At 43.9% G+C, this 24,088-nt stretch overlaps 1 protein-coding gene across 2 annotated transcripts in view; it reads left to right on the forward strand.

The window, feature by feature from the left end:
• The first annotated feature begins 8,242 nt into the window (after nucleotides 1-8,242).
• Nucleotides 8,243-24,088, forward strand: part of Bbs9 (Bardet-Biedl syndrome 9) — a 434,048-nt gene continuing 418,202 nt past the window's right edge. The window contains exons 1-2 of one of the 2 annotated variants that reach the window (XM_059267526.1): nucleotides 8,243-8,586; nucleotides 22,030-22,152. In XM_059267526.1, coding sequence (XP_059123509.1) covers nucleotides 22,041-22,152 — 112 coding nt within the window. In that variant the 5' untranslated portion in view covers nucleotides 8,243-8,586; nucleotides 22,030-22,040. Of the gene's footprint in view, nucleotides 8,587-19,390; nucleotides 19,508-22,029; nucleotides 22,153-24,088 lie in introns of those variants that run through there. The other variant, XM_059267527.1, reaches the window with a different exon arrangement.

Below are 24,088 nucleotides of genomic sequence, written 5' to 3' on the forward strand. Positions count from 1 at the left end.
GACGACAGACGCTTGGTGCTGGAGACCGCTCAGCAGCGAGAACCGAAGAGAACGGAAAAAGATCCAGCTATAAAACTTTGGACTTACCAAGATAGGAGAAATAATGGAGTATTTTTTTTCCTGAACTTTCCAAATACAAATGGACTGGATATTGTAAATCTAATTCTTACTTGATAATTGCTTTTATTGTATATAGTTAAAACCTTTTCTTTTTTAGACAAAAAGGAGGAAATGTGAAATATTAGTTTAACTATGGAAATGTGTTACATTTGTATGTGCTGCAGAATAATTGTTTAACTATGTAAAGATGTGCTACATTTGTTTCACCTTGCCTGCATAAGGCACCTGATTGGTCTAATTAAAAAGCTGAATGGCCAATAGCTATGCAGTAGAGGGATAGGTGGGGCTGGTGTGCAGAGAGAATAAGTAGGAGGAGGAATCTAGGGTCCTGAGAGAATGAGGAAGGAAGAGAGAGAGACTCCAGGGGCCAGCCAGCCAGGCAGTTGGCAGCTAGCCAGAAATGGAGGAAGCAGGAAAGTGGGACATACAGAATGAAAGAAAGGTAAAAAGCACCAAGGCAAAATGTAGATGAAGAGAAACGGGTTAAGTTAAGTTATAAGAGCTAGTGAGACAAGCCTAAATTAAGGCTGGGCATTCATAACTAATAATAAGTCTCCATGTAATGTTTTGGAGGCTGGAGTTCAAGAAAGCTACAAATATCACTTGTCCCTGGTGATGTTGGGGAGGAGCTGGAAAATATGGGCTGGAGAAGGCTAGCGTGTTCTCCATTTATGTGGCTATGAGAAGCTATCATCTATGCTGGGCAAAGACTTTCCAGTGCAGCTGCCTTCGGGTCACCCATGACTTACTTAAACTCATTGGTTTCTCAAGGTGAACTTTGGTGAATTCAATATTAAAAGTATGTAAAGATAAGAAATATTTTTAGTAGAAAGAGATTTTCATGTAAGATTAAGATGGTTGTCTGTCTCCAAAATGGAAAAGTAAAATAAAAAGCTTATGCAAATTAAGCTGGGTGGCGGTGGTGCACGCCTTTTATCCCAGCCCTCGGGAGGCAGAGGCAGTCAGATCTCTGTGAGTTCGAGGCCAGCCTGGTCTACAGAGCGAGTTCCAGGACAGGCACCAAAACTACATAGAGAAACCCTGTCTTGAAAAATGAAAAGACAAAAACAAAACAAAACAAAACAAAAATGCTTATGTAAGTTATGAGGATCTGAATAAGTTATAAAGTACACAAAATATGAGACTTAAAGATTATATATATACATATATTCTTAAATATAAATGTATATATATATATATTTTAAATTTCTGAGGTCAAAGTTTAGTACACTAACATCAAACCTCTATTTAAATCAATGGATTTAAATTATCCTAATTCTCAACCTACTCTTGGTAACAGTTTTTAAGTACTGGATAAAAATGTGTATACTTAATAAAGATTTATTTAAAAATGTGTGAATTTTGCTCAAACTTTATATAAATATTACAAAACAGTTAAAAGTATGAGGCTGGCCTCACTCACCTTTGGGTGTTCAATGACCATACTTGGAGGTTATTTTAATGTGGTCAGAGGGATTAAAAGGAAAACTACTTTCCCCTTGCCCTCCAAGGACAGCTGAGTCTCAGGGGATTGTGGTGGTGTTTCTCTCAAAATGATCTGTAAGAGTGGAGAGTATCTTGTTTTCTTGTTTGGGGAGCCGACCTGGTGTGCTCTAACCAGTGTCGGGCTACAAAGAGGAAACTCAACACCAAGGAAAATTTTCCTCCACTCTTCCAAGCAAAGCCAGGGTCAAGCCAGGTGACTGCTAGACTGGTAGCACTCAGAATGTGTCCTTGATTCCCTGTGGGCTGTCTGCTTTCATAAGTGACCAAGAGGAAATAGACCATTGAACTAGTCACCCTTACTGATGTGGGCTTCCCATCCTCTGACCTTAACCTCAAATTTTCCTGTATTTTGTCTACTTAACTCTAATAAATCAGTGGTAGGAAAACATAGAGTACATTGAGAGACAAATTGTTAGATCTGGGAATCAGCAATGGCTTGTACTGTTTAGCTCTGGGGTTACTTTGGTTAGTGAGAACCAAGGCCTAAAATCTTATTAGGAAATCATAGCATGCACCCACTAATTCCTGAGAGACCTTAGTCAGTGAGGATTTCTGCTTGACCATTTCTATCTTCTGTCCTCATTATTAGGGGATAGAGGCAAGAGGATTGTGAGTTTGAGACCAACCTGGGCTGTCTATGATCTCCTGGCCCACCTTATTTATACAGTAAGACCTTGATTAAAAAAAAAAAAAACTCTTGGGAGTTCTTTCTAACTTTTCCTTGATAAATGTAGGTTCAGCTGTGCATTGTGATGAACACCATTAATCTCAGTACTTGGGAGGCAGATGTCTGTGAGTTTGAGGTCAGCCTGGCTTATGTAGTGAGTTTCAGGCTAGGGATACACAAGTGAGACCCTGTCTAAAAATGAGGAGAAAAGAGGCTGGGGAGATGGCTCAGTGTTTAGGAACACTTGTTGCTTTTCCAGAGGACCAAGGTACGACTCCCAGCATCCACATGATGGCTCACAAACATTTATAACTATAGTTCTAGGGCATCTAATGCTCTCTCTGGGCAGGTACCATGTATACACGTGTTACACGGATGTACATGTAGGCACAATAGATACACTGTCTTAGTCAGTGTCCTTTTGCTGTGAAAAGACACCACGACCAAAGCAATTCTTACAGAAGAAAGCATTTAACTGGGGGCTCGCTTACAGTTTTAGAGTTTTGGTCCATTATCACAATGGCAAGGAACATGCATGGTGCTGGAGCAGTAAAGTGAGCTCATTCTGACCAGCAGGCACCAGGCAGAGAGAGACTAGGCCTGGCATGGGCCTTTGGAACCTCAAAGGCCACCCTCAGTGACACATTCCTCCAACAAGGCCATAGCTCCTAATTCTTCTAATCCTCTCAAACAGTTCCACTCCCTGGTAACTAAGCATTCAAATATATGAGCCTATGTGGGCCATTCTTATTCAAACCACCACATTGCACTCCCTGGCCCCAATAGGCTTGTAGCCATATCAAAATGCAAGTATCCAGTTCAACTTCAAAAAATCTCCAGTCTATCAACCCTGTTTAAAAGTACAAAGTTTGTTCTGAGACTCAAGGCAATCTCTCTCTCTCTCTCTCTCTCTCTCTCTCTCTCTCTCTCTCTCTCTCTCTCTTTTGGTTTTTCGAGACAGGGTTTCTCTGTGTAGCCTTGCGCCTTTCCTGGATCTCTCTCTGTAGACCAGGTTGGCCTCGAACTCACAAAGATCTGCCTGGCTCTGCCTCTCAAGGGCTGGGATTAAAGGCGTGCACTACCACCGCCCGGCTCAAGGCAATCTCTTAACTGTAACCTCCTATAAAATAAAAATAAAAAACCAGATCACATACTTCCAACATACAATAGCACAGGTTTCACATTACCATTCCAAAACAGAGGAAAGGAGGCACAGTGAGGAAATACTGGACCAAAGCAAGACCAAAACCCAGCAGGGCACATTCCAAATTCTACGTCTCCATGTCTGATGTCAAAGAGCTCTTCAGATCTCCAACTCCTTTCAGCTTGGTTGACTGCAACACACTTCTTTCTCTTGGGCTTGTTCCACTCCCTGTTAGCAGCTCTCCTCAGCAGGTATTCTGTCCTCTGGCATCTCCTACATCTTGGGGTTTCCACACAATTCAGGCTTCACCTTCACAGCTCCATGCAATGGCCTCTCTGGGCCTCGAGACAAGGATACTACTGACACATGCCTGGCCTCAGCAGCTTTCCTTAGCCATGGAGGGAGATTCCACAATCCCTTTCTTGTATCCTTGACTGTAAAACTAGCCAAAGCTGCCAAGTTCTGTTGTTTGTTGGGGATAGAACTTGGCTCCCGTGTTCAGTGACACCTGTATCAGCTTTCTGTTCTTGGTGGTGTCTTTTACTGCCTAAGCTTAATTCATTTTCAGAAGCAGGAAGCTTAGTTGGTTGGGGTCTTGCTCTGAGGTCACCACTCCATTTATTCCATTTAGTATCAGGCTTTTTATTCTTTTGAGCACTGGACATCCTTCCTGGTACATCCTTTTTTTCCTCAAGCTGTACAATTTGTAGTTCTCTTTGTCCACCTTGTTCTTTTTCATTATATATCTGCAGATCTGCATAAGAGTGATTACTAGTAACCACATGACAGAGTCAATATTAGGCTGTTTTGAAATCTCCAATGCCAATGCCTTTAATCCAAACTCTTCAATTTAGTCTCAGGCAGATTTTTAGAACAAGGGCAAAATGCAGCTACATTCTTGGCCAAAATATCACAGGAATTGTCTCTAGGCCACTTACTAACACTCCTCCCCTCTGAAACTTCTTGAGCTGGGCTGTCACAGTTTACGTTACTCCCAGCACCATCGTCCATGTTCCTAGTAGGATGGTCCATTAAGCCTGCTTAAAGCATCCAACCGCTTTGTGTGGACTATTCCTTTACACTGTGTGAATATATGTCATTGTGACTGTTTTAATAAAGTAGCTGACTGGCCAATAGCTGGACATGATAAGGTTAGGTGGGAGAACCAGACTAAGGACACTGGGAAGAAGAAGGAGTCAGAGGAGTCACCGGCCAGACACAGAGAGGAAACAGGAGGTGCAAAATGAAGGAGAAGTAACTCCTCATGGCAGAATGTAGATTAATAGAAATGGGTTAATTTAAGTTGTAAGAGTTAGTTAGCAATAAGCCTAAGCTATTGGCTTAGCACTTATAATTAATATTAAATCTCCATGTCAGTTATTTGGGAACTGTCAGGCAGGAAAAAAAAGTTGGCCTACAGTTTTTCTAGTCCAAAGCCCCAAAGTCTTCCACATTCCTCCAAACAACAGCATGGTCAGGCCTGTCATGGCAACACCCCCACTCCCAGTACTAACTTATGTCTTAGTCACTGTTCTATTGCTGTGAAGAGTTGTTTTTGCTGGCCATGACCACAGAAACTCTTATTAAAGGAAACATTTAATTAGGGCTTGCTTACAGTTTCAGAGGTTTAATCCATTACCATCATAATGAGGAACATGGCAGCATGCATGTTGCTTGAACAATGGCTAAGAGCTGTGTTCTGATCCACAGGGAGGGGGCAGCAGACTGGGCATGGCATGGACTTTTGAAGCCTCAAAGCCCAGTGATGCATTGACTCCAACAGGGCCATACCTTCTAACCCTTTCAAACAGTTCCACTCTCTGGTGACTAAGCATTCAAACTATGAGCCTATGGGGGGAATTCTTATTCAAAATCTACACACACTTAAAATAAAAATAATAGTTAAAAATACATTGTTTGCAATTCTCAAAGAATTAACAAAAACACATTAGAAAAAGAGAACAGAAGAAATGACAATGACGGAGCTGATCCTTAGCAGAGACCAACCAGATAGACACTCTGAGCCAAACTAACCAAAAGAAAGAGAGAGAAGACCTAAATTAATTGACATTAGAGATAAAGATGGGATGCCACATGGACACTAACGGAATTCAGAGGACCATTAGTAAACACTTTAAAAACCTGTATTCCAAATTAGGAAATCTAGAAGAAAAGGATACATTTCTAGAAACATACGACCTACCAAAGTTATAGCAGGGGGGTGCTGTGGGATGTCCTGTATGCTGTAAATATATGTTACTATAATTGATTGATAAATAAAATGCTGATTGGCCAGTAGCCAGGCAGGAAGGAAAGTGTAGGCAGGACAAGGAGAGAGGAGAGTGCTGGGTGGAAGAAGGCTGAGTGAGATGATGCTGCCAGCCGCCACGATGGGTAGCAAGATGTAAGTTACCGGTAAGCTACGTGCTACGTGGCAAGGTATAGATGAATAGAAATGTGCTGAGTTTAAGTGTAAGAGCTAGACAATGGTAGGCCTGAGCTAATGGCTGAACAGTTTAATTAATATGAGCTTCTGAGTGATTATTTTATAAGCAGTTGTGGCATCTGTGGGGCTGGGCAGGACTGGAGAAAACTCCAGCTACAGGAGGGTTATGGTGTTTTGAATAGGTATGGCCCCCACAGACTCATGTGTTTGAATGTTTGACCCATAGGGAGTGGCACTGTTAGGAGGTGTGGCCTTGTTGGAGGAAGTGTGCCACTGTCAGGGTGGACTTTGAGGTTTCCTATGCCCAGTGTGGTACACAGTTCACTTCCTGTTGCCTGAGTATCAAGATGTAGAACTCTTAGCTCCTGTGGGGCAGTGGTGGCGCACACCTTTAATTCCAGCACTCAGGAGGCAAAGGTAGGTGGATCTCTGTGAATTCCAGGTCAGCTTGGTCTACAGAGTGAGTTCCAGGACAGCCAGGGCTACACAGAGAAACCTTGTTTCAAAAAAACCAACCAACAAACCAACCAACCAACCAACCAACTAACCAACCAACCAAACAAAACCCCCAAAAGACTCTTAGCTCCTTTTCCAGCACCATGTCTGCATACACACTGCATATTTCACCATGACAATAATGGACTAATCCTCTGAAACTGTTAGCCAGCCTTAATTAAATGTCTTTCTTTCTAAGAGGTGCCATGGTCATGGTGTCTCTTCACAGCAATAGAAACTCAAACCAAGACGAGGGTATGCACAGCTTAAACAGACCTATGACAACAATGATAGTGGGGCAGTAACAGTCCCCGAACTAAACAAATCCCCAAACCAGAGGGACCTACTCCGTAATTCTATCAGACATCTAAAAATCAACACCATTTCTTCTCAAAAATTGCTATAAAATAGGTGGCTGGAGAGACGTCTCAGTAGTTAAAACCACATAGTGTTCTTCCATGGGACCTGGGTTCCATTCTCAGCATGCATGTGGGGGCTCACAATGGTCTGTAACTTCAGTTCAAAGGATCTAATGCCCTGTTGTGCTCTCTACAGGCACCAGGCTGCCCTCCATAGGCACCAGGCTGCCCTCTGTAAGCACTAGGCATGTATGTGGTGTACTTACATGCATGTAGGCCAAACACTTATATGCATAAAATAAATATAATAAACAAACATACGCAAAATAAAAATAAAAATTTTTTTCCCATAAAATAGAATTGGAAAGAACACTTCCAAATTCATCTCATAAAGCTAACATCATCCTGATACCAAAACTTAGTAAGAACATTACAAAAAAAAGAAAACTACTTGATGTGAATATGGGTACAAAAATTACCCATAAAACACCCACAATTCCACAACACATTGAAAAAAATTCATACACCATGAACAAACTTGGCTTGATTAGAGGCATGCCAGGGACAGTTTAGCATATGCAAGTCAATAAATGTAATGCAATACAGAAAGATTCAAGGAGAGAAATCATATGGTCATCTTAAGAGACACAGGAAAGGCCTTTGACAAGTTTAATATTCTTTCACGCTAAAAGCCCTGAAGAAAGTAGCGGACATACCTCAACATAGCAGACCTGTGCCAGTGTGCTGTGTGTTGCTGGGATAAGCACCATGACCAAAACCAAGTGTATGTGTGGGTATTGCCCGTTCCATCTTACACGTTACAGTCCACTGCTTAGGACGTTAGTGTGGGAACCCCACCGAGCAGGGCAGGGGCTTGGAGCAGATACTGTGGGGGGTAGTCACTCCCAGGCTCCCTTTCTCCTAAGCCCAGACCTACCTGTCTAGCCCTCAGTGGGCTCGGCCCTCCCATATCAATAAACAGTCAGGAAAATGCCCCCCAGACATACCCACAGGCCAGCCTTTTTTTTTCAGTTGAGGTCACCCCTTCCCAGGTGTGTCAAACTGACAGCCTACCTATAGTCAATTTTCTACTAAATGAGGAGAAACCGTAAGCATTTTTTCCTAAAATGAGGAATGAAACAAGGGGGTCTCCTTTTTACTCTTTATTCAATATGGTGCTTGAGATCTTCCTGCAGCAGTTAGGCCAAGGAAAGAAAGCAAGCGGATACAAACAGAAAAGTCACGCATGCTCTGGCCTAGACACCAGGACACCCAAGCACAGGAGGGCGTGGTCTGTGGCAGACCCCCCGCGGAGGCGGGACTTCCGCCGAGGCTGCCGTGAGGGACAGGCCTGCCCATGTGGTTTAGAGGCGCCCCGCTCCACCCCGCCCCGCAGCATTCAGGTTGTCTAGGACGGTCCAGGAACCTTCTCTTCCCCACCACGCGCTGTCGGCCGCCTGGACTACAACACCCAGCAGGCCCCGCGGCCCCGCGTCTGACTTGCGCAGTAGCCTCCGTTGTAAAATGCTATGACAACAAGGCGAAGTCGGCTGGGATTTAGGCTGGAGAGGGGAGGTGTCTTCCGCAGGCTGTTGGCTTGCAGCCTCACCCCTCGTAGAGCTTCCTTGGTGGTTTCATCCTCTGTGTGAGCATCTGGACCTGGAGTTGTTCTCTCTTGCCTTGCGGCTTCCGAGGGATCCATGTCGTTTCCCCTGCTCGTCTCTGGGGGATGACAAGGGGCGCAGGAGAGCTTGGAGGGACTCACTTCAACTCCGTGGAGCTGGTGTTGCTGCTTGGCGGGATTCTGTCTGCCTGGGGACGTGGGAAACTTCGAACACAAGACCAAGAGGTACTAGTGGAGTTATGGGTTGCTTTTCCCTGCACGGCATCCTGGTCAGGAGTTCTGATAGGGAAGTCTGTGGATAGTGGGTTCGTACAAAGGTGAGGTAAAGTCCACTTGTTGGCATCAGGTAGAAATACTCCAGGAATTAAACTTCGGATGCATGAATGCATTCGCTATGCTTGGTCAGCAAGAGTAATCCTCAGCTGCCATGTAATGGTTTGGAAGATTTTGGATGATCAGTTATCCTAGGAAGTAGGCTTGCATTCAAACAAACCGCTAACTCGAGGTATGTAGATCCTATAAACACCTTTGAGGAAGGGGGGGTGACTTTTAAGGATTCCATGCAGCGGTCACATGGAGTAAGAGCATGTTTCTCCGGTGACATTTCAACAGGTCTTGCGAGCAGAGCGTCAAGGCAGTTCTCAGGCTGTGACTGAAGCGGGAGCATGTTGATTCTCCCCAGTGCTGCCTGCAATAGGATTAATGTTTATCCCTTTCTCTTTCCTTTGCAGACCACAGCAGTTTAGATGGACTAAGCTGATTTTATCAGCAGCCCCTCCCAGGCAAGGTCTGCACTTGGCTTCCATTTTCTGGATAAACTTATAGATCATTTTTTGGTGTCTCACATTGTCCTTAAATATCAAATCGTGTCTTACAGATACACATATGCACATCTTGATTTATACACACAGCTTGAAAGATACTGGAGGGAAAATAGGGCTTTCTCCTCCCTCCCTCCCTTCATTTTATTTTTAAAAATTTCACAATGTGGTCCAAGCTGACCTGGAACATACTGTGTAGCCTAGGCCATTGTTGAATTTATGATCCCCTTGCCTCAGGCTCCTGAATATTGGTATTACAGATGTGTGCCACCATGTAATGTATTAATGTCTGCTAGCATTCAGAGAGAAAAAGATTAACTGAGTAGCAATATATGAAGAGGATAATGGTTGAGAGTTGGTTTTGGTGATGGATTGAACTATCATAAGAATTAAAAACAAGGGACTTTATTTTGAAAACCATTTACAAGTTATTTGTAAGAGTTTAAGGATTTTTTTTATTATGTATAGTGGTTGTGGTTAAATTATACCTCCCACTTATATTTATGATGTAGTTTTAAAAATTTTGTTAGATTTTAATTTATTAATTTTTTGGGGGTTGCATGTATGGGTACCATAGTGCAAGTGTGGAGGTCAGTGGACAACTTGCAAGAGTCAGCCCTCTCCTTCCACCATGTGGGTTCTGTCCAGCTTGGCAGCAAGAACCTTTATCTGCTGAGCCATCTCACTGGTCCTGTGGTATAGCTTCTTAATGAAATACTCTTTACAGGAAAAAAAATCCACTAACAGTACTGTAAAGTTTTATACCTTTTCAGGTTTATAGGAAGTCTCACTCCTCAGAATGTGTTTGTTAACCATATACCACTGATGTACATCTAATCCCCTCAGATATTTCTTGAAAAGTATTGAAATATATCAAGTTATTATAAAACATGCTTGCTGATTGTAACATTTACAAGGGCTGGGATGTAGCTCTTTCGGTACCCAGTAAAACACACATAAACACACATATATACAGATATTTGCTCACTTGAGTGCGTGTGCGCGCGCGCGCGCGCGCACACACACACACACACACACGCGCACACACACACACACACACACACACACACACACACACGCGCGCGCGCGCGCGCACACACACACACAGTGTTTCTGATCCACCCTTTAGATGTCCCAGTTGAAATTTTGCTGTGCTCACGGGACCCTGCTGTCACCACCGCTGCCACCACCACTACAACTATTCCTTCTGTCACGGTTACTCGATTACTACTGACATTTATTAAATGATTGTAATGGGTTGAGTGTTGGCTAAGGAAGTGCACATCTTATGCCATTTTATCTTCCCACCACCAAGATCAGTTGATACTAGAGCAGAGGTTCTCAACCTGTAGGTTGCAACCCTTTTGGGATGTTGAATGACCCTTCCACAGGGGTCACATATCAGATATCCTGCATATCAGATATTTACATTACAATCCGGAACAGTAGTGAAATTACAGTTATGAAATAGTAACACAAATAATGTTATGGTTGGGGGTCCCACAACATGAGGAACTGGATTAAAGAGTGACAGCATTAGGAAGGTTGAGAACAACTATACTAGAGGATAGGGGCCTTACTGTTGTATGGTTGGAACATAGCATCAGGAATTGAACACAGGTCTGTCTGACCACCGCTCCCATGCCTTTCATGGCAACTGAAAATTCCAATACAAGCCCTTGTCATATTGCTTTCAAATCAATGTTTGTTTAATTTTACATGACTCTGCCATTGTTCTGGACTCATGACCTGGTTGATATTTTCCAAAATTTAATGACAGAAACATTGTTTGGAGAAAGTTCCAGATATGAACAACAGCAGGTGTAGGTCAACTTCCTAATTTCAGAGCTTGCCTCAGACCATCAGCATGCTCCCACTGCAGCCTGCGTTTCTTGTGGTCATTGATGCTAGTCAGTCAGCATGCTCCCACTGCAGTCTGCGTTTCTTGTGGTCATTGATGCTAGTCAGTCAGCATGCTCCCACTGCAGTCTGCGCTTCTTGTGGTCATTGATGCTAGTCAGTTCGCTGAGGTGTTAGGCTTGGAGGCAGGTGCCTTTCCCTACTGAGCTTTCTCTACAGCCTAATTAAAAATAGAGTTCTTGTAAAATGTTTGAGCATGGCCTGAAAGTCAGTAAACAATAAATAGATACTAGTTCTTAGTTCCTTTCTCAATGAGAGGACAGAATAGTCATTGAAAACTTTACTTTTGGTTTTCACCTTTTGCTTAAAGAAAAACCAGTGATGGCTGGCGAGATGGCTCAGCAGATAGCGGCACTTGCTGCTGAGTAATGACCTGAGTTCCCCAGGGACCCCCGTGGTAGGAAGAGGGAACCAACTCCCATGAGTTGTCCTCTGACCTCCACATGTGTGCCATGGCACGTGCCTGCCCCAGGTGTAATAAAAATATCTGTTAAAAAGAAAAACCAGCCATGTGGGTGTGTGGAGCATTCTTGTAATCCCAGCCTTGGGAAGATTGAGGCAAGAACATTCTGAATTCACAGCCAGCCTGACTTACATAGCAAGTTCCAGGCCAGCTCAGGTAACATAGGGAGGCCCTGTCTCAAAAACCAAAAACCAAACATAAAAAGCAAAAGCGATAAAACTCGCGTATTGATACATGCTTGTTTCAGTTCCCCAGATAGGAATTGCACAGCATTAGCGCATACTGAAACAAGACTCTGGCGCCCAGGGACCGCACACACAAGAGGGCTCCGCCTTTAGATGTGAGATTAAATGAAATCATATGGCTCCCCTGCGACTCCCCTACAACATGATGGGACGAGGCACCTCACCACATTCTTCTAGTGCTTAGGACCTATATTCAGATTTCTTATTAAATTCCAACTTTGCTTCAAAAACAAGACAAGACAAAAACAGAATGCGAGGACTAGCTGATTAATGGATACTTCCGGCTGTTTAAGCTCTTTGATGTGGAGAAGATGATTTTCTCCCAAGCTTTGGAATGGCAACTAGAGGTCCTAAGAGAAAGAAGGGGAAGACAGGGCTGTGATGGAAGAAATGCTCACTTAGGCGGACACGCATGGGCTGAGCATGTGTCCCTCAGAGCTCAGAGAGCTTCAGAATCTGAAACTTTAGAGCCCTGATGTGATGCCACGTGTGGGATGTCCCATACCTACCTCCTCTGACAGGTCATAGTTAAAACTCAGATACCCTAAACACATTGTGTATAGTTACACTCAGGCCGTGTGTATAAGATGCATATGGAATATAAATGAATTTAATGTTTAAAGTTGGCTTTTCTCTAAGACATCTCGTTACGCATATGCAAATATTCCAAAGCCTGAAATCCAAAAGGGCTGGCCGTAGGCATTCAGGGTGTGGGATCCTCAAACTGTACAGTGAGTCAGAGCATCTGATACTGTATGGCCAGCTCAGGGACCTGGAGGTGTTGTTGAAGGGGCCAAGAAGCTGCATTTCTAAAGGCTCCTGGAGTCCCGAGACGTTAAATGAGTTCTGAGAAGGTGACTGTTGGGGAATAACAGAGTTGTGGGTTACTAATGAGAAGTTGCTAAATCAGAGAAACAAGGAAGCATTTAGCTGTTGTCTATCTTGTCAGTAGAGATGGATCTTCGATGCTTTTGTTAGAAATCTGTGGGAAATTAGTATTTGTAGATGATGTTGGAAGTTAGTTTTCTCTGTTGTTTAAGAAGTGTGCGCATGTATGCACGTGTGTATGCTGTGTGTCCTCACCTTCTGCCTTGTCTGAGGCAGGGTTTCTACTTTGTCCAATACTACATGTGCCAGGCTAGTGGACCTGTGGGCCTCTGGGAATTGTCTTCTTTATACCCATCCCCCCTTGCTCTCTTGGTGGAGGAGCGCTGAGATTACAGATATGAACTACCACATCTGGTTTTGAGTGTGCTCTGGGGGCTTGAACTCTGGTCCTCATGTATGACAGGTGCTTTACCCACTGAGCTGTCTTCGAATCCGAGGTAGTTTTGTTAGTGCGTGTTTTTTGTTTTTGTTTTTGTTTTGTTTTGTTTTTTTTTTTTTTTTTTTTTTTTTGAGACAGGGTTTCACTATGTAACTCTGGCTGGCCTGTAACTTATTCTGTAGTCCAGGTTGGCCTTGAACTCACAGAGGTCAGTCTGCCTCTACCTCCCAGGTTCTGGGATTAAAGGCTTATGCCACTACGTCTTGTAGCCAGTTTTTCTTTGGACTGCCAGCTCCCAAATAATGACATGGAGACTTCTTATTAATTATGAAAGCTTAGCTTTAGCTTAGGCTTGTTCCCAACTAGTTGTTATAACTTAAATCAACATGTTTATAATAATCTATGTTCTGCCAATGGCAATTCCCGCCTCTCTTCTTTCCAGAGTTCCTATCTCTGCCTGGAAGTCCTACCTATCCTCTCCTGCCTAGCTGTTGGCCATTCAGCTCTTTATTGAATCAATCAGAAGGTGCCTTTCACTCAGTGTGCTCAAGTAACCCGCTACAGTGTCCAGCTTACTGTGGTTTTGTTGGTTTGCTTTTCTTTACTGTAGTGAGCTACAAAACCCTGTTCTTATGGTTTTCTTTTCTTTTCTTTTATAGCTCAAGTTGACCTCAAGCTTACAATCCTCCTGCCTCAACTTCCCCAATGCTGTTACTGCAGGTGTGTACCACCATGTTACCGCTCTGATAAGGGTTTTCACGGGCATTTTCACACAACAGGTATTTTCATTGATATATCTAGCCATGCCTCTTGTCACTTATCTAAATACTTAGAATGTTTTTGTATGATTCAATGGCACAACAGAAGAGATCCTCTCCTCTCATTATTTGGGGAGATTTAGTGTGTTTTCTGGGCAGGTCTCATGAGATTTTTCCTTCTGCTTGAGTGAGGTGAAGAGAATCTTCCTTGGACTGTTGAGTAGCTCTTCTTTCTCTCTTAGTCTTCCTTCCACTGAGCAGCCCAGCTCCCCCCCCCCCCCCAGTCTTCTTTTTGACTCCCTGATGCAGAATGTGGCAGAGAATCACTCATTCTTTGATGGGTTGCTTCAGTTTCCTCCTCCTCCTTTATTTTCTTCTCCCCCTCCTCCTTCCCTTTTTGTTTTTTGTTTTTCTTCTTTTGAGACAGGGTTTCCCTGTGTAGCCCTGGCTGTCCTAGAACTTGCTTTGTAGACCAGACTGGCCTTGAACTCACAGAGTTCTGGGAGTGTGATGGGATTAAAGGCGTAGGCCACCACCACCCAGCAAAGCAGCCACATTTGATGTAGTTGCTGTATTAGTCGTCTTTCAGATACTCTAACAATATACCGAGATCATTAATTCACAAAAGAAACAGTTGACTGGGCTCCTAGGTTTGGAGGTTCCAGCTCATGGTCACTGTTGCTTTGGATTTGTGGTTGAGGTCCATGTCACTGTGGGGACACATGGCCGAGCAAAAGTGTTCATGTCAGGGCTAGGAAGCAAAGGGAGAAGGAGCCAAGGCACTCAGCCCCGTCTAGGGTTTTCCCTGATGATCTGATGACCTCAGACTGAGCACCTTTCAAAGAGCCCACAACCTCCCACAAACCGCCCTTGGACCAAGCTGCCTTTAACTGAGGATATCCTGCTTGTAGCAAGTGGCCACACCTTTCTAGGCACATCTCCCACTTCTGAACTAGATGACTTAACCCCTGGCTTTCTTTTGATTTCATCACATGCCCTAATCCAGGGTCTGGTGAATTCTTCCTCTTTACCACATTTCTCAAGAAAGGATTTGCTTATTTTGCTGTTCTGGGCTATGAGAAAAGATACACCTTAGCTGGGCACGGTGGTGTACACCTGTAATTCCAGCACTCAGGAGGTGGAAGGTCAGGAGTTCAAGGCTGGCATGGACTATATAGCAAGTTTGAGTCCAGCCTGGGCTACATGAGCCCCTAACAAACAGACAAGAGTAGAGAGCTGATGTATGAGGGGGGATATCTTCTTTCTGGTAAGTCAAGTATATAACATTACAATTTTTTCTGTGTGTCTGGCATATGTAATAACAAATTTTGTAGTTTATTAAATACCATTACTTCATTCAAGTAAAAATCCAATGAAGCTCTAATAAAAGTGTTTAGAACATTTTTTTGATTCCTTACTATCAAACTTAAGTTTGGTCATCTGGCAGTTAGCCCTGCTTTTAGGCCCTGTTACATGCCTTGGTGAACTATTTCTGCCTTGAGCAGAGTACCCCCCCTGGAAGGTGGACTGTCGTGATCGGTACTAAGAGGCAAAGCTGTGATTGGAGTGGGAGTAAGGGTGGAGCCACACACTTGACAGATGAAGGGAGGTCCAAGGGATCTGGGAGGCAGTCCCAGCAGCTCGTACCCATTTCTGACTCCTGCCTCTGGGCTCCTGAGCAGCCTCACTTTTGTCTGGCACCCAGTTCCAGGGCTCTGGCACTGTACCTTGACCATGGAAGTACTACCAACAGCTTGTGCCCAGACCCAGTGCCAGGAGCTGAGTTCCCAAACAACCAGTTTGCAAGTGCCAGGTTTCTGTATTAGCAACCTCTGCTTGACAACTTGAGATCTGGTGGTAGCCACTCAAATCACACACACACACATGCACACGCACATGCACAGGCACACGCACACACGCTGAAGACAAGTGAGCCTGACTGAGGTCCGCTGCACCAGGCGCTGGACTCCTGAGCATCATGTCAGGTGTTCCGGCTCAGCTGACATCCCAACCCCAGACTGTCTTGACAGACACAGGAACCTAAAGCCATCCTGGCTATGGCCACCGAGTTGAGGCAAAGGTCAAACTATCTGACAACTGAAGACGCAGCCGAACAGCTGGGTATGCAGCTCAGCGGGTAGAATGCTCGCCTAGCATGCAGGGGCTCTGGCCTCAGTCCCCAGCACTGCCTAACACTGGACATGGCGGCACATGCCCGTAATCCCAACCCTGGGAAGCGAGCATTGAAAGATTCAAAGTTCAAGGCCAGCCTCCAGTACATAGTAAGGCGAGACCAGGCTGGCCTACAGAAGACCTTGCCTCAAAAAGGAGGGGACTAAATAAATATAAGTTCCAACGCATATGGGAGTTTCTGAAAAGTATGTATACTACTCATGACTAATGGTCTCACATAATCATACTGACTTTATTTTGTAGTTGAAGGGACTGAACCATAGCAGGGTTAGCAGTTACTTTTCCCATTGTGATGACAGAGTGCCTGACCATGCAATTTAAGTGAGGAAGTGTTTCTTTGGTTCAAAGTTTGAATGGACAGAGTTCATCATGGCAGGGAGAAGTGAGGTGGCTGATCACATGGTATTTACTGTTAGGAAACAGAGAGAGACATGAATGCTGGTGTTTAGCTGACATCTTTTACCCAATTTACCTTTTACCCTCTTCCATTTTTACCCAATCTGTGACTTCATCATGTGGAATGGTGTTACCCACGGTGCTGGTCAGTTTACTGTCAACTCGACGTAGCTAGAGTCATCTGGGGAGAGGGAGCCTCAGCTGAGGAATTGCCCCCATTGGATTGGTCTGGGGGCATTTTCCTAGTTGTTAATTGATGTAGGAAGGCCCAGCCCACGGTAGGCAGTGCCATCCCTAGGCAGGTGGGCCTGGGTTGTGTAAGAAAAGTAGTTGAGCAAGCCAGGGGAAGCAAGCCAGTAAGCAGCGTTCCACTGTGGTCTCTGCATCAGCTCCTGCCTCCAGGTTCCTACCCTGAGTTCCTGCCTTGGCTTCCTGTCGTGATCAAGTATGACCCTTTTCCCTGGGCTGAAGGTGTCTTCCCTCTTCAGCTAAACTTTCTGGAAACACCCTCAGAGACTTGCCCACAATGGGGGACTTGCCTACAATGGGGAGACTTGCCTACAATGGGGAGACTTGCCCACAATGGATCTCCTAAGGCAGTTGCAAACCCAGTCAGGTCGACAGGGTGATTATCACATTGCTTCTGGTTAGCTTGTGTTGGGCATCCAGACTCACACAGCCTGTCTCCAGTGTGTGAGGTTTCTAGCATTCTCAGACAGTTTCTTGGTTTATTTTGTATGGAAGAAAATGGCCTTGGTTTCTATGATTAGCCCATGCAGAAGGCCTACTTCCAAGAAACAGGTTGTTCTGTGTGTTTAAAAAAAGGACAGTTGGTCTTTGTCATTTCCAGATTCCGTATTTGTGAATTTTCTACCTGCTGGATGGTAGTTGTAATCTCACAATCATGTTCTCAGTGCTTGGGTAGTCATCTGTGATCGCCGGGAGAGCAGTGAGGACGTTAATCTGCAGGATCCCAGGGCATGGCAAAGCCGCTCTGCCGTCTTCAGTTCTTAAGCTGGAAGCAGGTATCTTTTTGTGGTCTATTTGCTGCCACATTTTACATATTTATTCATTTGATTTCTTATTCGTTTATCGTGTGTATGCAGGTCAGTGCACAGTCTCTTCTTTACTTCCGTCCTGAGTTTCTGGGGTCAAACTTAGGTCATCAAACTTGGTGGCAAGCCCTGCTGGACCATCTCACCAGCTCTGCATTCCCCGTTTCATGTGGAAGCAGTGTAGTGGTGGTGCATGCTTACACTCCCAGGACTCAGGAGGTTGAGGAAGAAGGATTGAATGTTCAAAGCCAGCTTGGGCTACATGATGAGACCATGTCTCAAAAAACACTGTAGACCAGAGTTGGCACATGAGGGAGAACATGTGTTTTCCCTCTCTGAGTTTGGGTGGCCTCAATTGATAATATACACTAGAGTCATCACAGTGACCCCCCCTCAATTGATAATATACACTAGAGTCATCACAGTGATCCCCCCTCAATTGATAATATACACTAGAGTCATCACAGTGACCCCCCCCTCAATTGATAATATACACTAGAGTCATCACAGTGATCCCCCCTCAATTGATAATATACACTAGAGTCATCACAGTGATCCCCCCTCAATTGATAATATACACTAGAGTCATCACAGTGATCCCCCCTCAATTGATAATATACACTAGAGTCATCACAGTGATCCCCCCTCAATTGATAATATACACTAGAGTCATCACAGTGATCCCCCCTCAATTGATAATATACACTAGAGTCATCACAGTGATCCCCCCTCAATTGATAATATACACTAGAGTCATCACAGTGATCCCCCCTCAATTGATAATATACACTAGAGTCATCACAGTGATCCCCCCTCAATTGATAATATACACTAGAGTCATCACAGTGATCCCCCCTCAATTGATAATATACACTAGAGTCATCACAGTGATCCCCCCTCAATTGATAATATACACTAGAGTCATCACAGTGATCCCCCCTCAATTGATAATATACACTAGAGTCATCATAGTGATCCCCCCTCAATTGATAATATACACTAGAGTCATCACAGTGATCCCCCTCAATTGATAATATACACTAGAGTCATCACAGTGACCCCCCCTCAATTGATAATATACACTAGAGTCATCACAGTGATCCCCCCTCAATTGATAATATACACTAGAGTCATCACAGTGATCCCCCCTCAATTGATAATATACACTAGAGTCATCACAGTGATCCCCCCTCAATTGATAATATACACTAGAGTCATCACAGTGATCCCCCCTCAATTGATAATATACACTAGAGTCATCACAGTGATCCCCCCCCCCCTTAGTTTCTGTGTAGAAACTAAGAGTCCAGGTGATGCTTGTGGTGTGATAACAGTTCTCTGGCCTGACTAGCATCATATCACACACATGCACAGACAGAGGAATTGGTGTCCACGTGTGTCAGACATGAGTGACAGCAGCAGAGCTCTCACAGAGTGGCGTCTTCTGAGAAAGGGCCGAGCAGAGCCTGCACACAGCTGGGAGACAGTGCTTGCTTTTTCTCCTCTTCCTCTTCTAGGGAATCTCCAGTTTGAGCCACTGTAGTGTGGGTGGGTTTTCTAGTCTTGTTAATAATTTCAGGTTTTTAGCCGATAGTTCATAAGAGAAGCTGCTGGATTTTCTGTAGAGAAAGCTTCTTTGTAGTCTGGATTTCTGCCCTGCTTAGATTTTTAAAAGGTATAAGCATGGGTTGCCAATCCCACTCACTGTAAAGAATTTGTTCTTTATACACAGTAATAGCAGTAACAATAATAACGACAATAAGAAGACCACGACCACCACCAGCATCATATTTATCAGTACAGGTTCAGAAGCGTGTGGTTGCCGGCGTCGGTCATTTCGGCCCTAAACTGTCACTGTCACCGATGTTGTGATTTTCAAATGTGTGATGTGTTCACAGACGTGCCCTGCACAGGGCCTGCTGTTCCTCTTCTGTTGTGTCCTCCCTGCTTGCCAAGGCTGGGGTGCTTCTGGCCCACAGACAGTTGAAAGTGGGGCACCCTCAAGCTTTAAGGCATTGAACAAGCCAGGTAATGCAACATACCACGTGTTGGTAGACTGGTCCTCTCATTAGCACCTTTGCTGACTGTCAGGTTTTTTTTTTATTTTTTTTTATTTTTATTTTTTTAAAGAGAACGTTTCATAATTTTTTTTTAAAGATTTATTTTTTATTTATTATGTATACAGTGTTCTGCCTGCATGTGTCTTTGCAGGCCAGAAGAGGGCACCAGATCTAATTGCAGGTGGTTGTGAGCCACCATGTGGTTGCTGGGAATTGAACTCAGGACCTCTGGAAGAGCAGTCAGTGCTCTTAACCACTGAGCCATCTCTCCAGCCCCTGACTGTCAGTTTTATTTCCTTGACATTTAATTTTGGCAGTTCTTTGTAAGTTCTGTATGTTAGTCCCTGTCTGAAGCAGAAGTGGAAGGGTTTCTCCTGCTCTGTGGGCTGTTGGCTGTCAGCTTCCTTTGCTGTGCAGACACTTTATGTTTCACGTGGTCCTGTCTGTTGATACTGGGGCTGTTCCTGCGCTGTGGGTGTTCCATTCAGAACGTTCTTGCCCACCCGGTGTCTTTTCTTCTCGCTATCTTTATAAATCCTGTTTTGTTTTATTTTATATATATGTATGTATGGTTTAGTTTCTTCATTGAAAAAATTTTCACACAATATATTTTAGTCATGTTTTTCCATCCCCCGGCACCCCCAGATCCTCTGTACCTCCTACCCACCCAACTTTATGTTCTTTCTTTTTTTTAATAAAACAAAGAAGCAAGAAACATACACTCAAAAACCTGTACAAAGACATAAATATAGAAATAAAAATAAACAAGCAAAAGGCCAGTAAGACAAAAGATGCCCAAGCAGAGCAAAGTAGGACAAAATATCTACAAAAACGCCATCAAGTTCGTTTTGTGTTGGTCAGCTGCTCCTGGGCATGAGGCCTGCCTGACGTGGTTAATATACCTAGTGAGAGTCCACCGGAGAAAACTGAGTTTTCCTTTACGAAAGGGTGTCAATTGCAGATAGAGTCTTGGTGAGGGATGAGAGTCCTGGGACCCATCTGGCTTGAGCCTGTGCAGGCCCTGTGCATGCTGCACAGTCCCTGTGAGTTTATGCATCTGTCTGTGTCTAGAAAACACAGAAGTCAGCCATCATCTCTGGCTCTCAGTCTTCCCACTTCCTCGATCCCTGAGCCTTGAGGGGAGGATTTGATAAAGACATCCCATTTAGAACTGAGTGCTCCAAAGTCCCGCTGAGATCTCCCAGTGTCTGGAAGAACATTCTCCCTGGTCTCCTGCAGCACAGTCAGCATTCCAGGTTTTGAGTTAAGGCCTTTGCTACGTTTTGAGTTGATTCTGTGCAGAGGAAAGGTAGGGATCTAATCTACCCCCCCCAACAGGATGCCCAGTTTTGCCAGCGCCGTTCGTTGCCCAGGGGCTCTTTGCTACTGTGTGTTTCCCTCCTTTGTGAACGGGTGGTCATAGCTTTGTTGGTTTCTGTCTGGGTCCTCTATTCTGTCCCAGAGGTCTGCCTGCCTGTTTCTGTGTCAGGACCATGCTGTGGTTGTCACTGTGACTCTGTCGTATAGTTTGAAGCTGGGTTTTGTCACACCTCCAGCGTGTTCTTACTGTTGAGCATTGCTTTGGTTATTTTTGTTTTATATGCATACTTAGATTGTTTTTTTCTAGATCTGTGCAATAAGACATTGGAATTTTGTTAAATATTGTATAAAATCTGTAAATTACTTTTGGTGGTATATCCATTTTTTTTGTCATATTAATTCTGCTAATCCAAGATCATAAATCTTTCTCTCACTTAGCAGCTTTAATTTCCCTTTTCAAACTCTTGACGGTTCAATTTGTTGGTTAGGTGTACTTAATATTTAAAGTAATTTATCTTATTACTATTATTTTTAAATTATGTGTATATGCCTATATGTGGGTTTATGCACCTGAGTACAGTGTCATTGGAGGCCAGAAGAGGTCACCAGATCTCCAGGACCTGGAGTTACAGGCAGTTATGAGTCATCTAATATGAGTGCTGGAAATCAAACTCAGGTCCTCTGGAATATTAGTATGCATTCCTTTTTTTTTTTTTTTTTTTTTCAGAGACAGGGTTTCTCTGTGTAGCTTTGGAGCCTGTCCTAGAACTTGCTCGGTAGACCAGGCTGGCCTCAAACTCACAGAGATCCTCCTGCCTCTGCCTTCCAAGTGCTGGAGTGAAAGGCGTGAGTCACCACAGCCTAGCTGATCAGTATGTATTGTTAACATAGTCATCTCTATGGCCCATAGGTACTTGACAGTTTTGGGAGTTCTTATGAATAGTCTAGTTTTTCTAATTTCTTTCTGGTGTATGTGAAGGCTATTGCTTGTTTTTAACTATTAATTTTGTATCTTATAGTTTTATAGTAAGTGTTTTTACATTTAAGAATTCTCTAGTAAATTATATAGGGTCTTTTCAAAAGAGAATCATGTGATCTGCAAATGGGATAATTTGACTTCTTCCTTTTCATAAAGTGAATTTTTATTATAAATGAATGTTTTATTTTTAGGGTGAAAGAACATGTCCTTGTTTAAGGCCCGTGATTGGTGGTCTACTGTGCTGGGTGAGAAGGAAGAGTTCGATCAAGGCTGCTTGTGTTTGGCTGACGTCGACAACAGTGGGGATGGACAAGGTAAGGGGGTTGCGGGTGTGCTTCTGTCTCCCCAGTGTTGGGGACTGAACCCAGGCCTCACACTTGCCAAGGAGGTTTTCTGATATTGGGCTGTAGACTGCATTTCCCCACTGAGCAAAACTTTAAAGAAATAAGAACATGCATTTAATCCTTGTACTCAGGAGATACAGGCAGACAGATTGAGGTAGTCCAGGCTGGCCCCAATCTCACTCCGATCCTCCTGAGGTTACGATTATGAGCATGTGCACCATGTCTGGTGTTTTCTTTTTTTTTTTGTTTTTTTCGAGACAAGGTTTCTCTGTGTAGCTTTGCACCTTTCCTGGAACTCACTTGGTAGCCCAGGCTGGCCTCAAACTCACAGAGATCTGCCTGGCTCTGCCTCCCGAGTGCTGGGATTAAAGGCGTGCGCCACCACCGCCCGGCATCTGGTGTTTTCTTATAAGTAGGGTGTAGATGGCAGCTGACAGAGTTCTTCCCTTTGCTTTGTTGTTGATATCATTCTGGCTTTTGTTCATTCTGTCCTATTAATTTGGTGGAATTAATAGACAAATCCTGTGGCACTTGATTTGCTACCAAGTGGGATCTTTTAAGGAAGAACTAGTAAAATATTTAAAATAAAAAGTTCATTTTAGAAATTATTTATAATGAAAATGATGTTCTTTTCTTCTTTGTTTTTTTGAGACAGGGTTTCTTTGTTTAGCATTGGCTGTCCTGGAACTCGTTCTGTAGATCAGGCTGGCCGTGGACTCACAGAGATCTGCCTGCCTCTGCCTCCCGAGTGCTGGGATTAAAGTTGTGTTCCACCACTGCCTGGCTATGATGTGCTTTTCTGATTGAATCTGGAAACATTAATGCTGTAATAAAATCATGCTAATTCTGTTAGTGAGGGGAAATAATTGCTAAGTTATTGCTTTCGTTTTTTGTTTTACAAAAACCAGTTACTGTCCTGTTCTTACATTACTTGCTTCTCCGAATATTCATGTTTTAAGTGGTCTTTAAGAAGGGCCTAGGTCAAGCCGGGTAGTGGTGGCACATGCATTTAATCCTCGTACTCAGGAGGTACAGGCAGACAGATCTTTGTGAATTCAAGGTCAACCTGGTCTACAGAGTGAGTTCCAGGACAGTCAAGGCTACAGAAAGAAAACTTTGTCTTGAAAATAGTTGTCTTGAAAAACTATTAAAAAAAAAGAAGAAGAAAAATGGTCTAGTTCTATATTATTACAGTATGAAATTTGTACTAAGTTTAAATAGTGTATATTTCATGAGCTCTTACTTTGCAATTCAGATATTCATTGGCTTCCAAGAAATAAAATTAATCTGGTGATATAAATATTACTCCTTTCCTTTTACTTTCTTTCTTTTTCTTTTTTGAATTTTTTTAATTAAAATTTCTATTCATTTTACATACCAACCACAGGCCCCCTCTTCTCCCTCCTCCCGTCTCCCAGCCTTACCCTACAACCCACCTCCCCTTACCACCTCCTCCGAGGCAAGATCTCCCATGGGGAGTCAGCAGAGCCTGGTACATTCAGTTGAGGCAGGTCTAAGCCCCTCCTCCCTGCCTGCACCAAGGCTGCGAAAGGTGTCATACCATAGGCATTAAGCTCTAAAAATCTGGCTCATGCACCAGGGACGGATCCCAATCCCACTGTCTGGGGGTCCTCTAACCAGTTCAAGGTAAACAACTGTCTTGCCTATCCACAGGGCCTAATCCGGTAGCCTGGGGGCTCCTCAGCCATTGGTCCACAGTTCGTGGGTTTCCACTAGTTTGGCTGGTCATCTCTGTGCATTTTTCCATCATGATCTTGATGTCCCTTGCACATAGAATCCCTCCTCTCTCTTATCGATTGGATTCTCGGAGCTCGGCCTGGCACTCGTCCATGGATCTCTGCATCTGCTTCCATCAGTCACTAGATGAGGGCTCAATGATGACAGT

Source organism: Peromyscus eremicus, chromosome 7 (genome assembly GCF_949786415.1).
Source record: "Peromyscus eremicus chromosome 7, PerEre_H2_v1, whole genome shotgun sequence".
Taxonomy (NCBI): Eukaryota; Metazoa; Chordata; class Mammalia; order Rodentia; family Cricetidae; genus Peromyscus; species Peromyscus eremicus.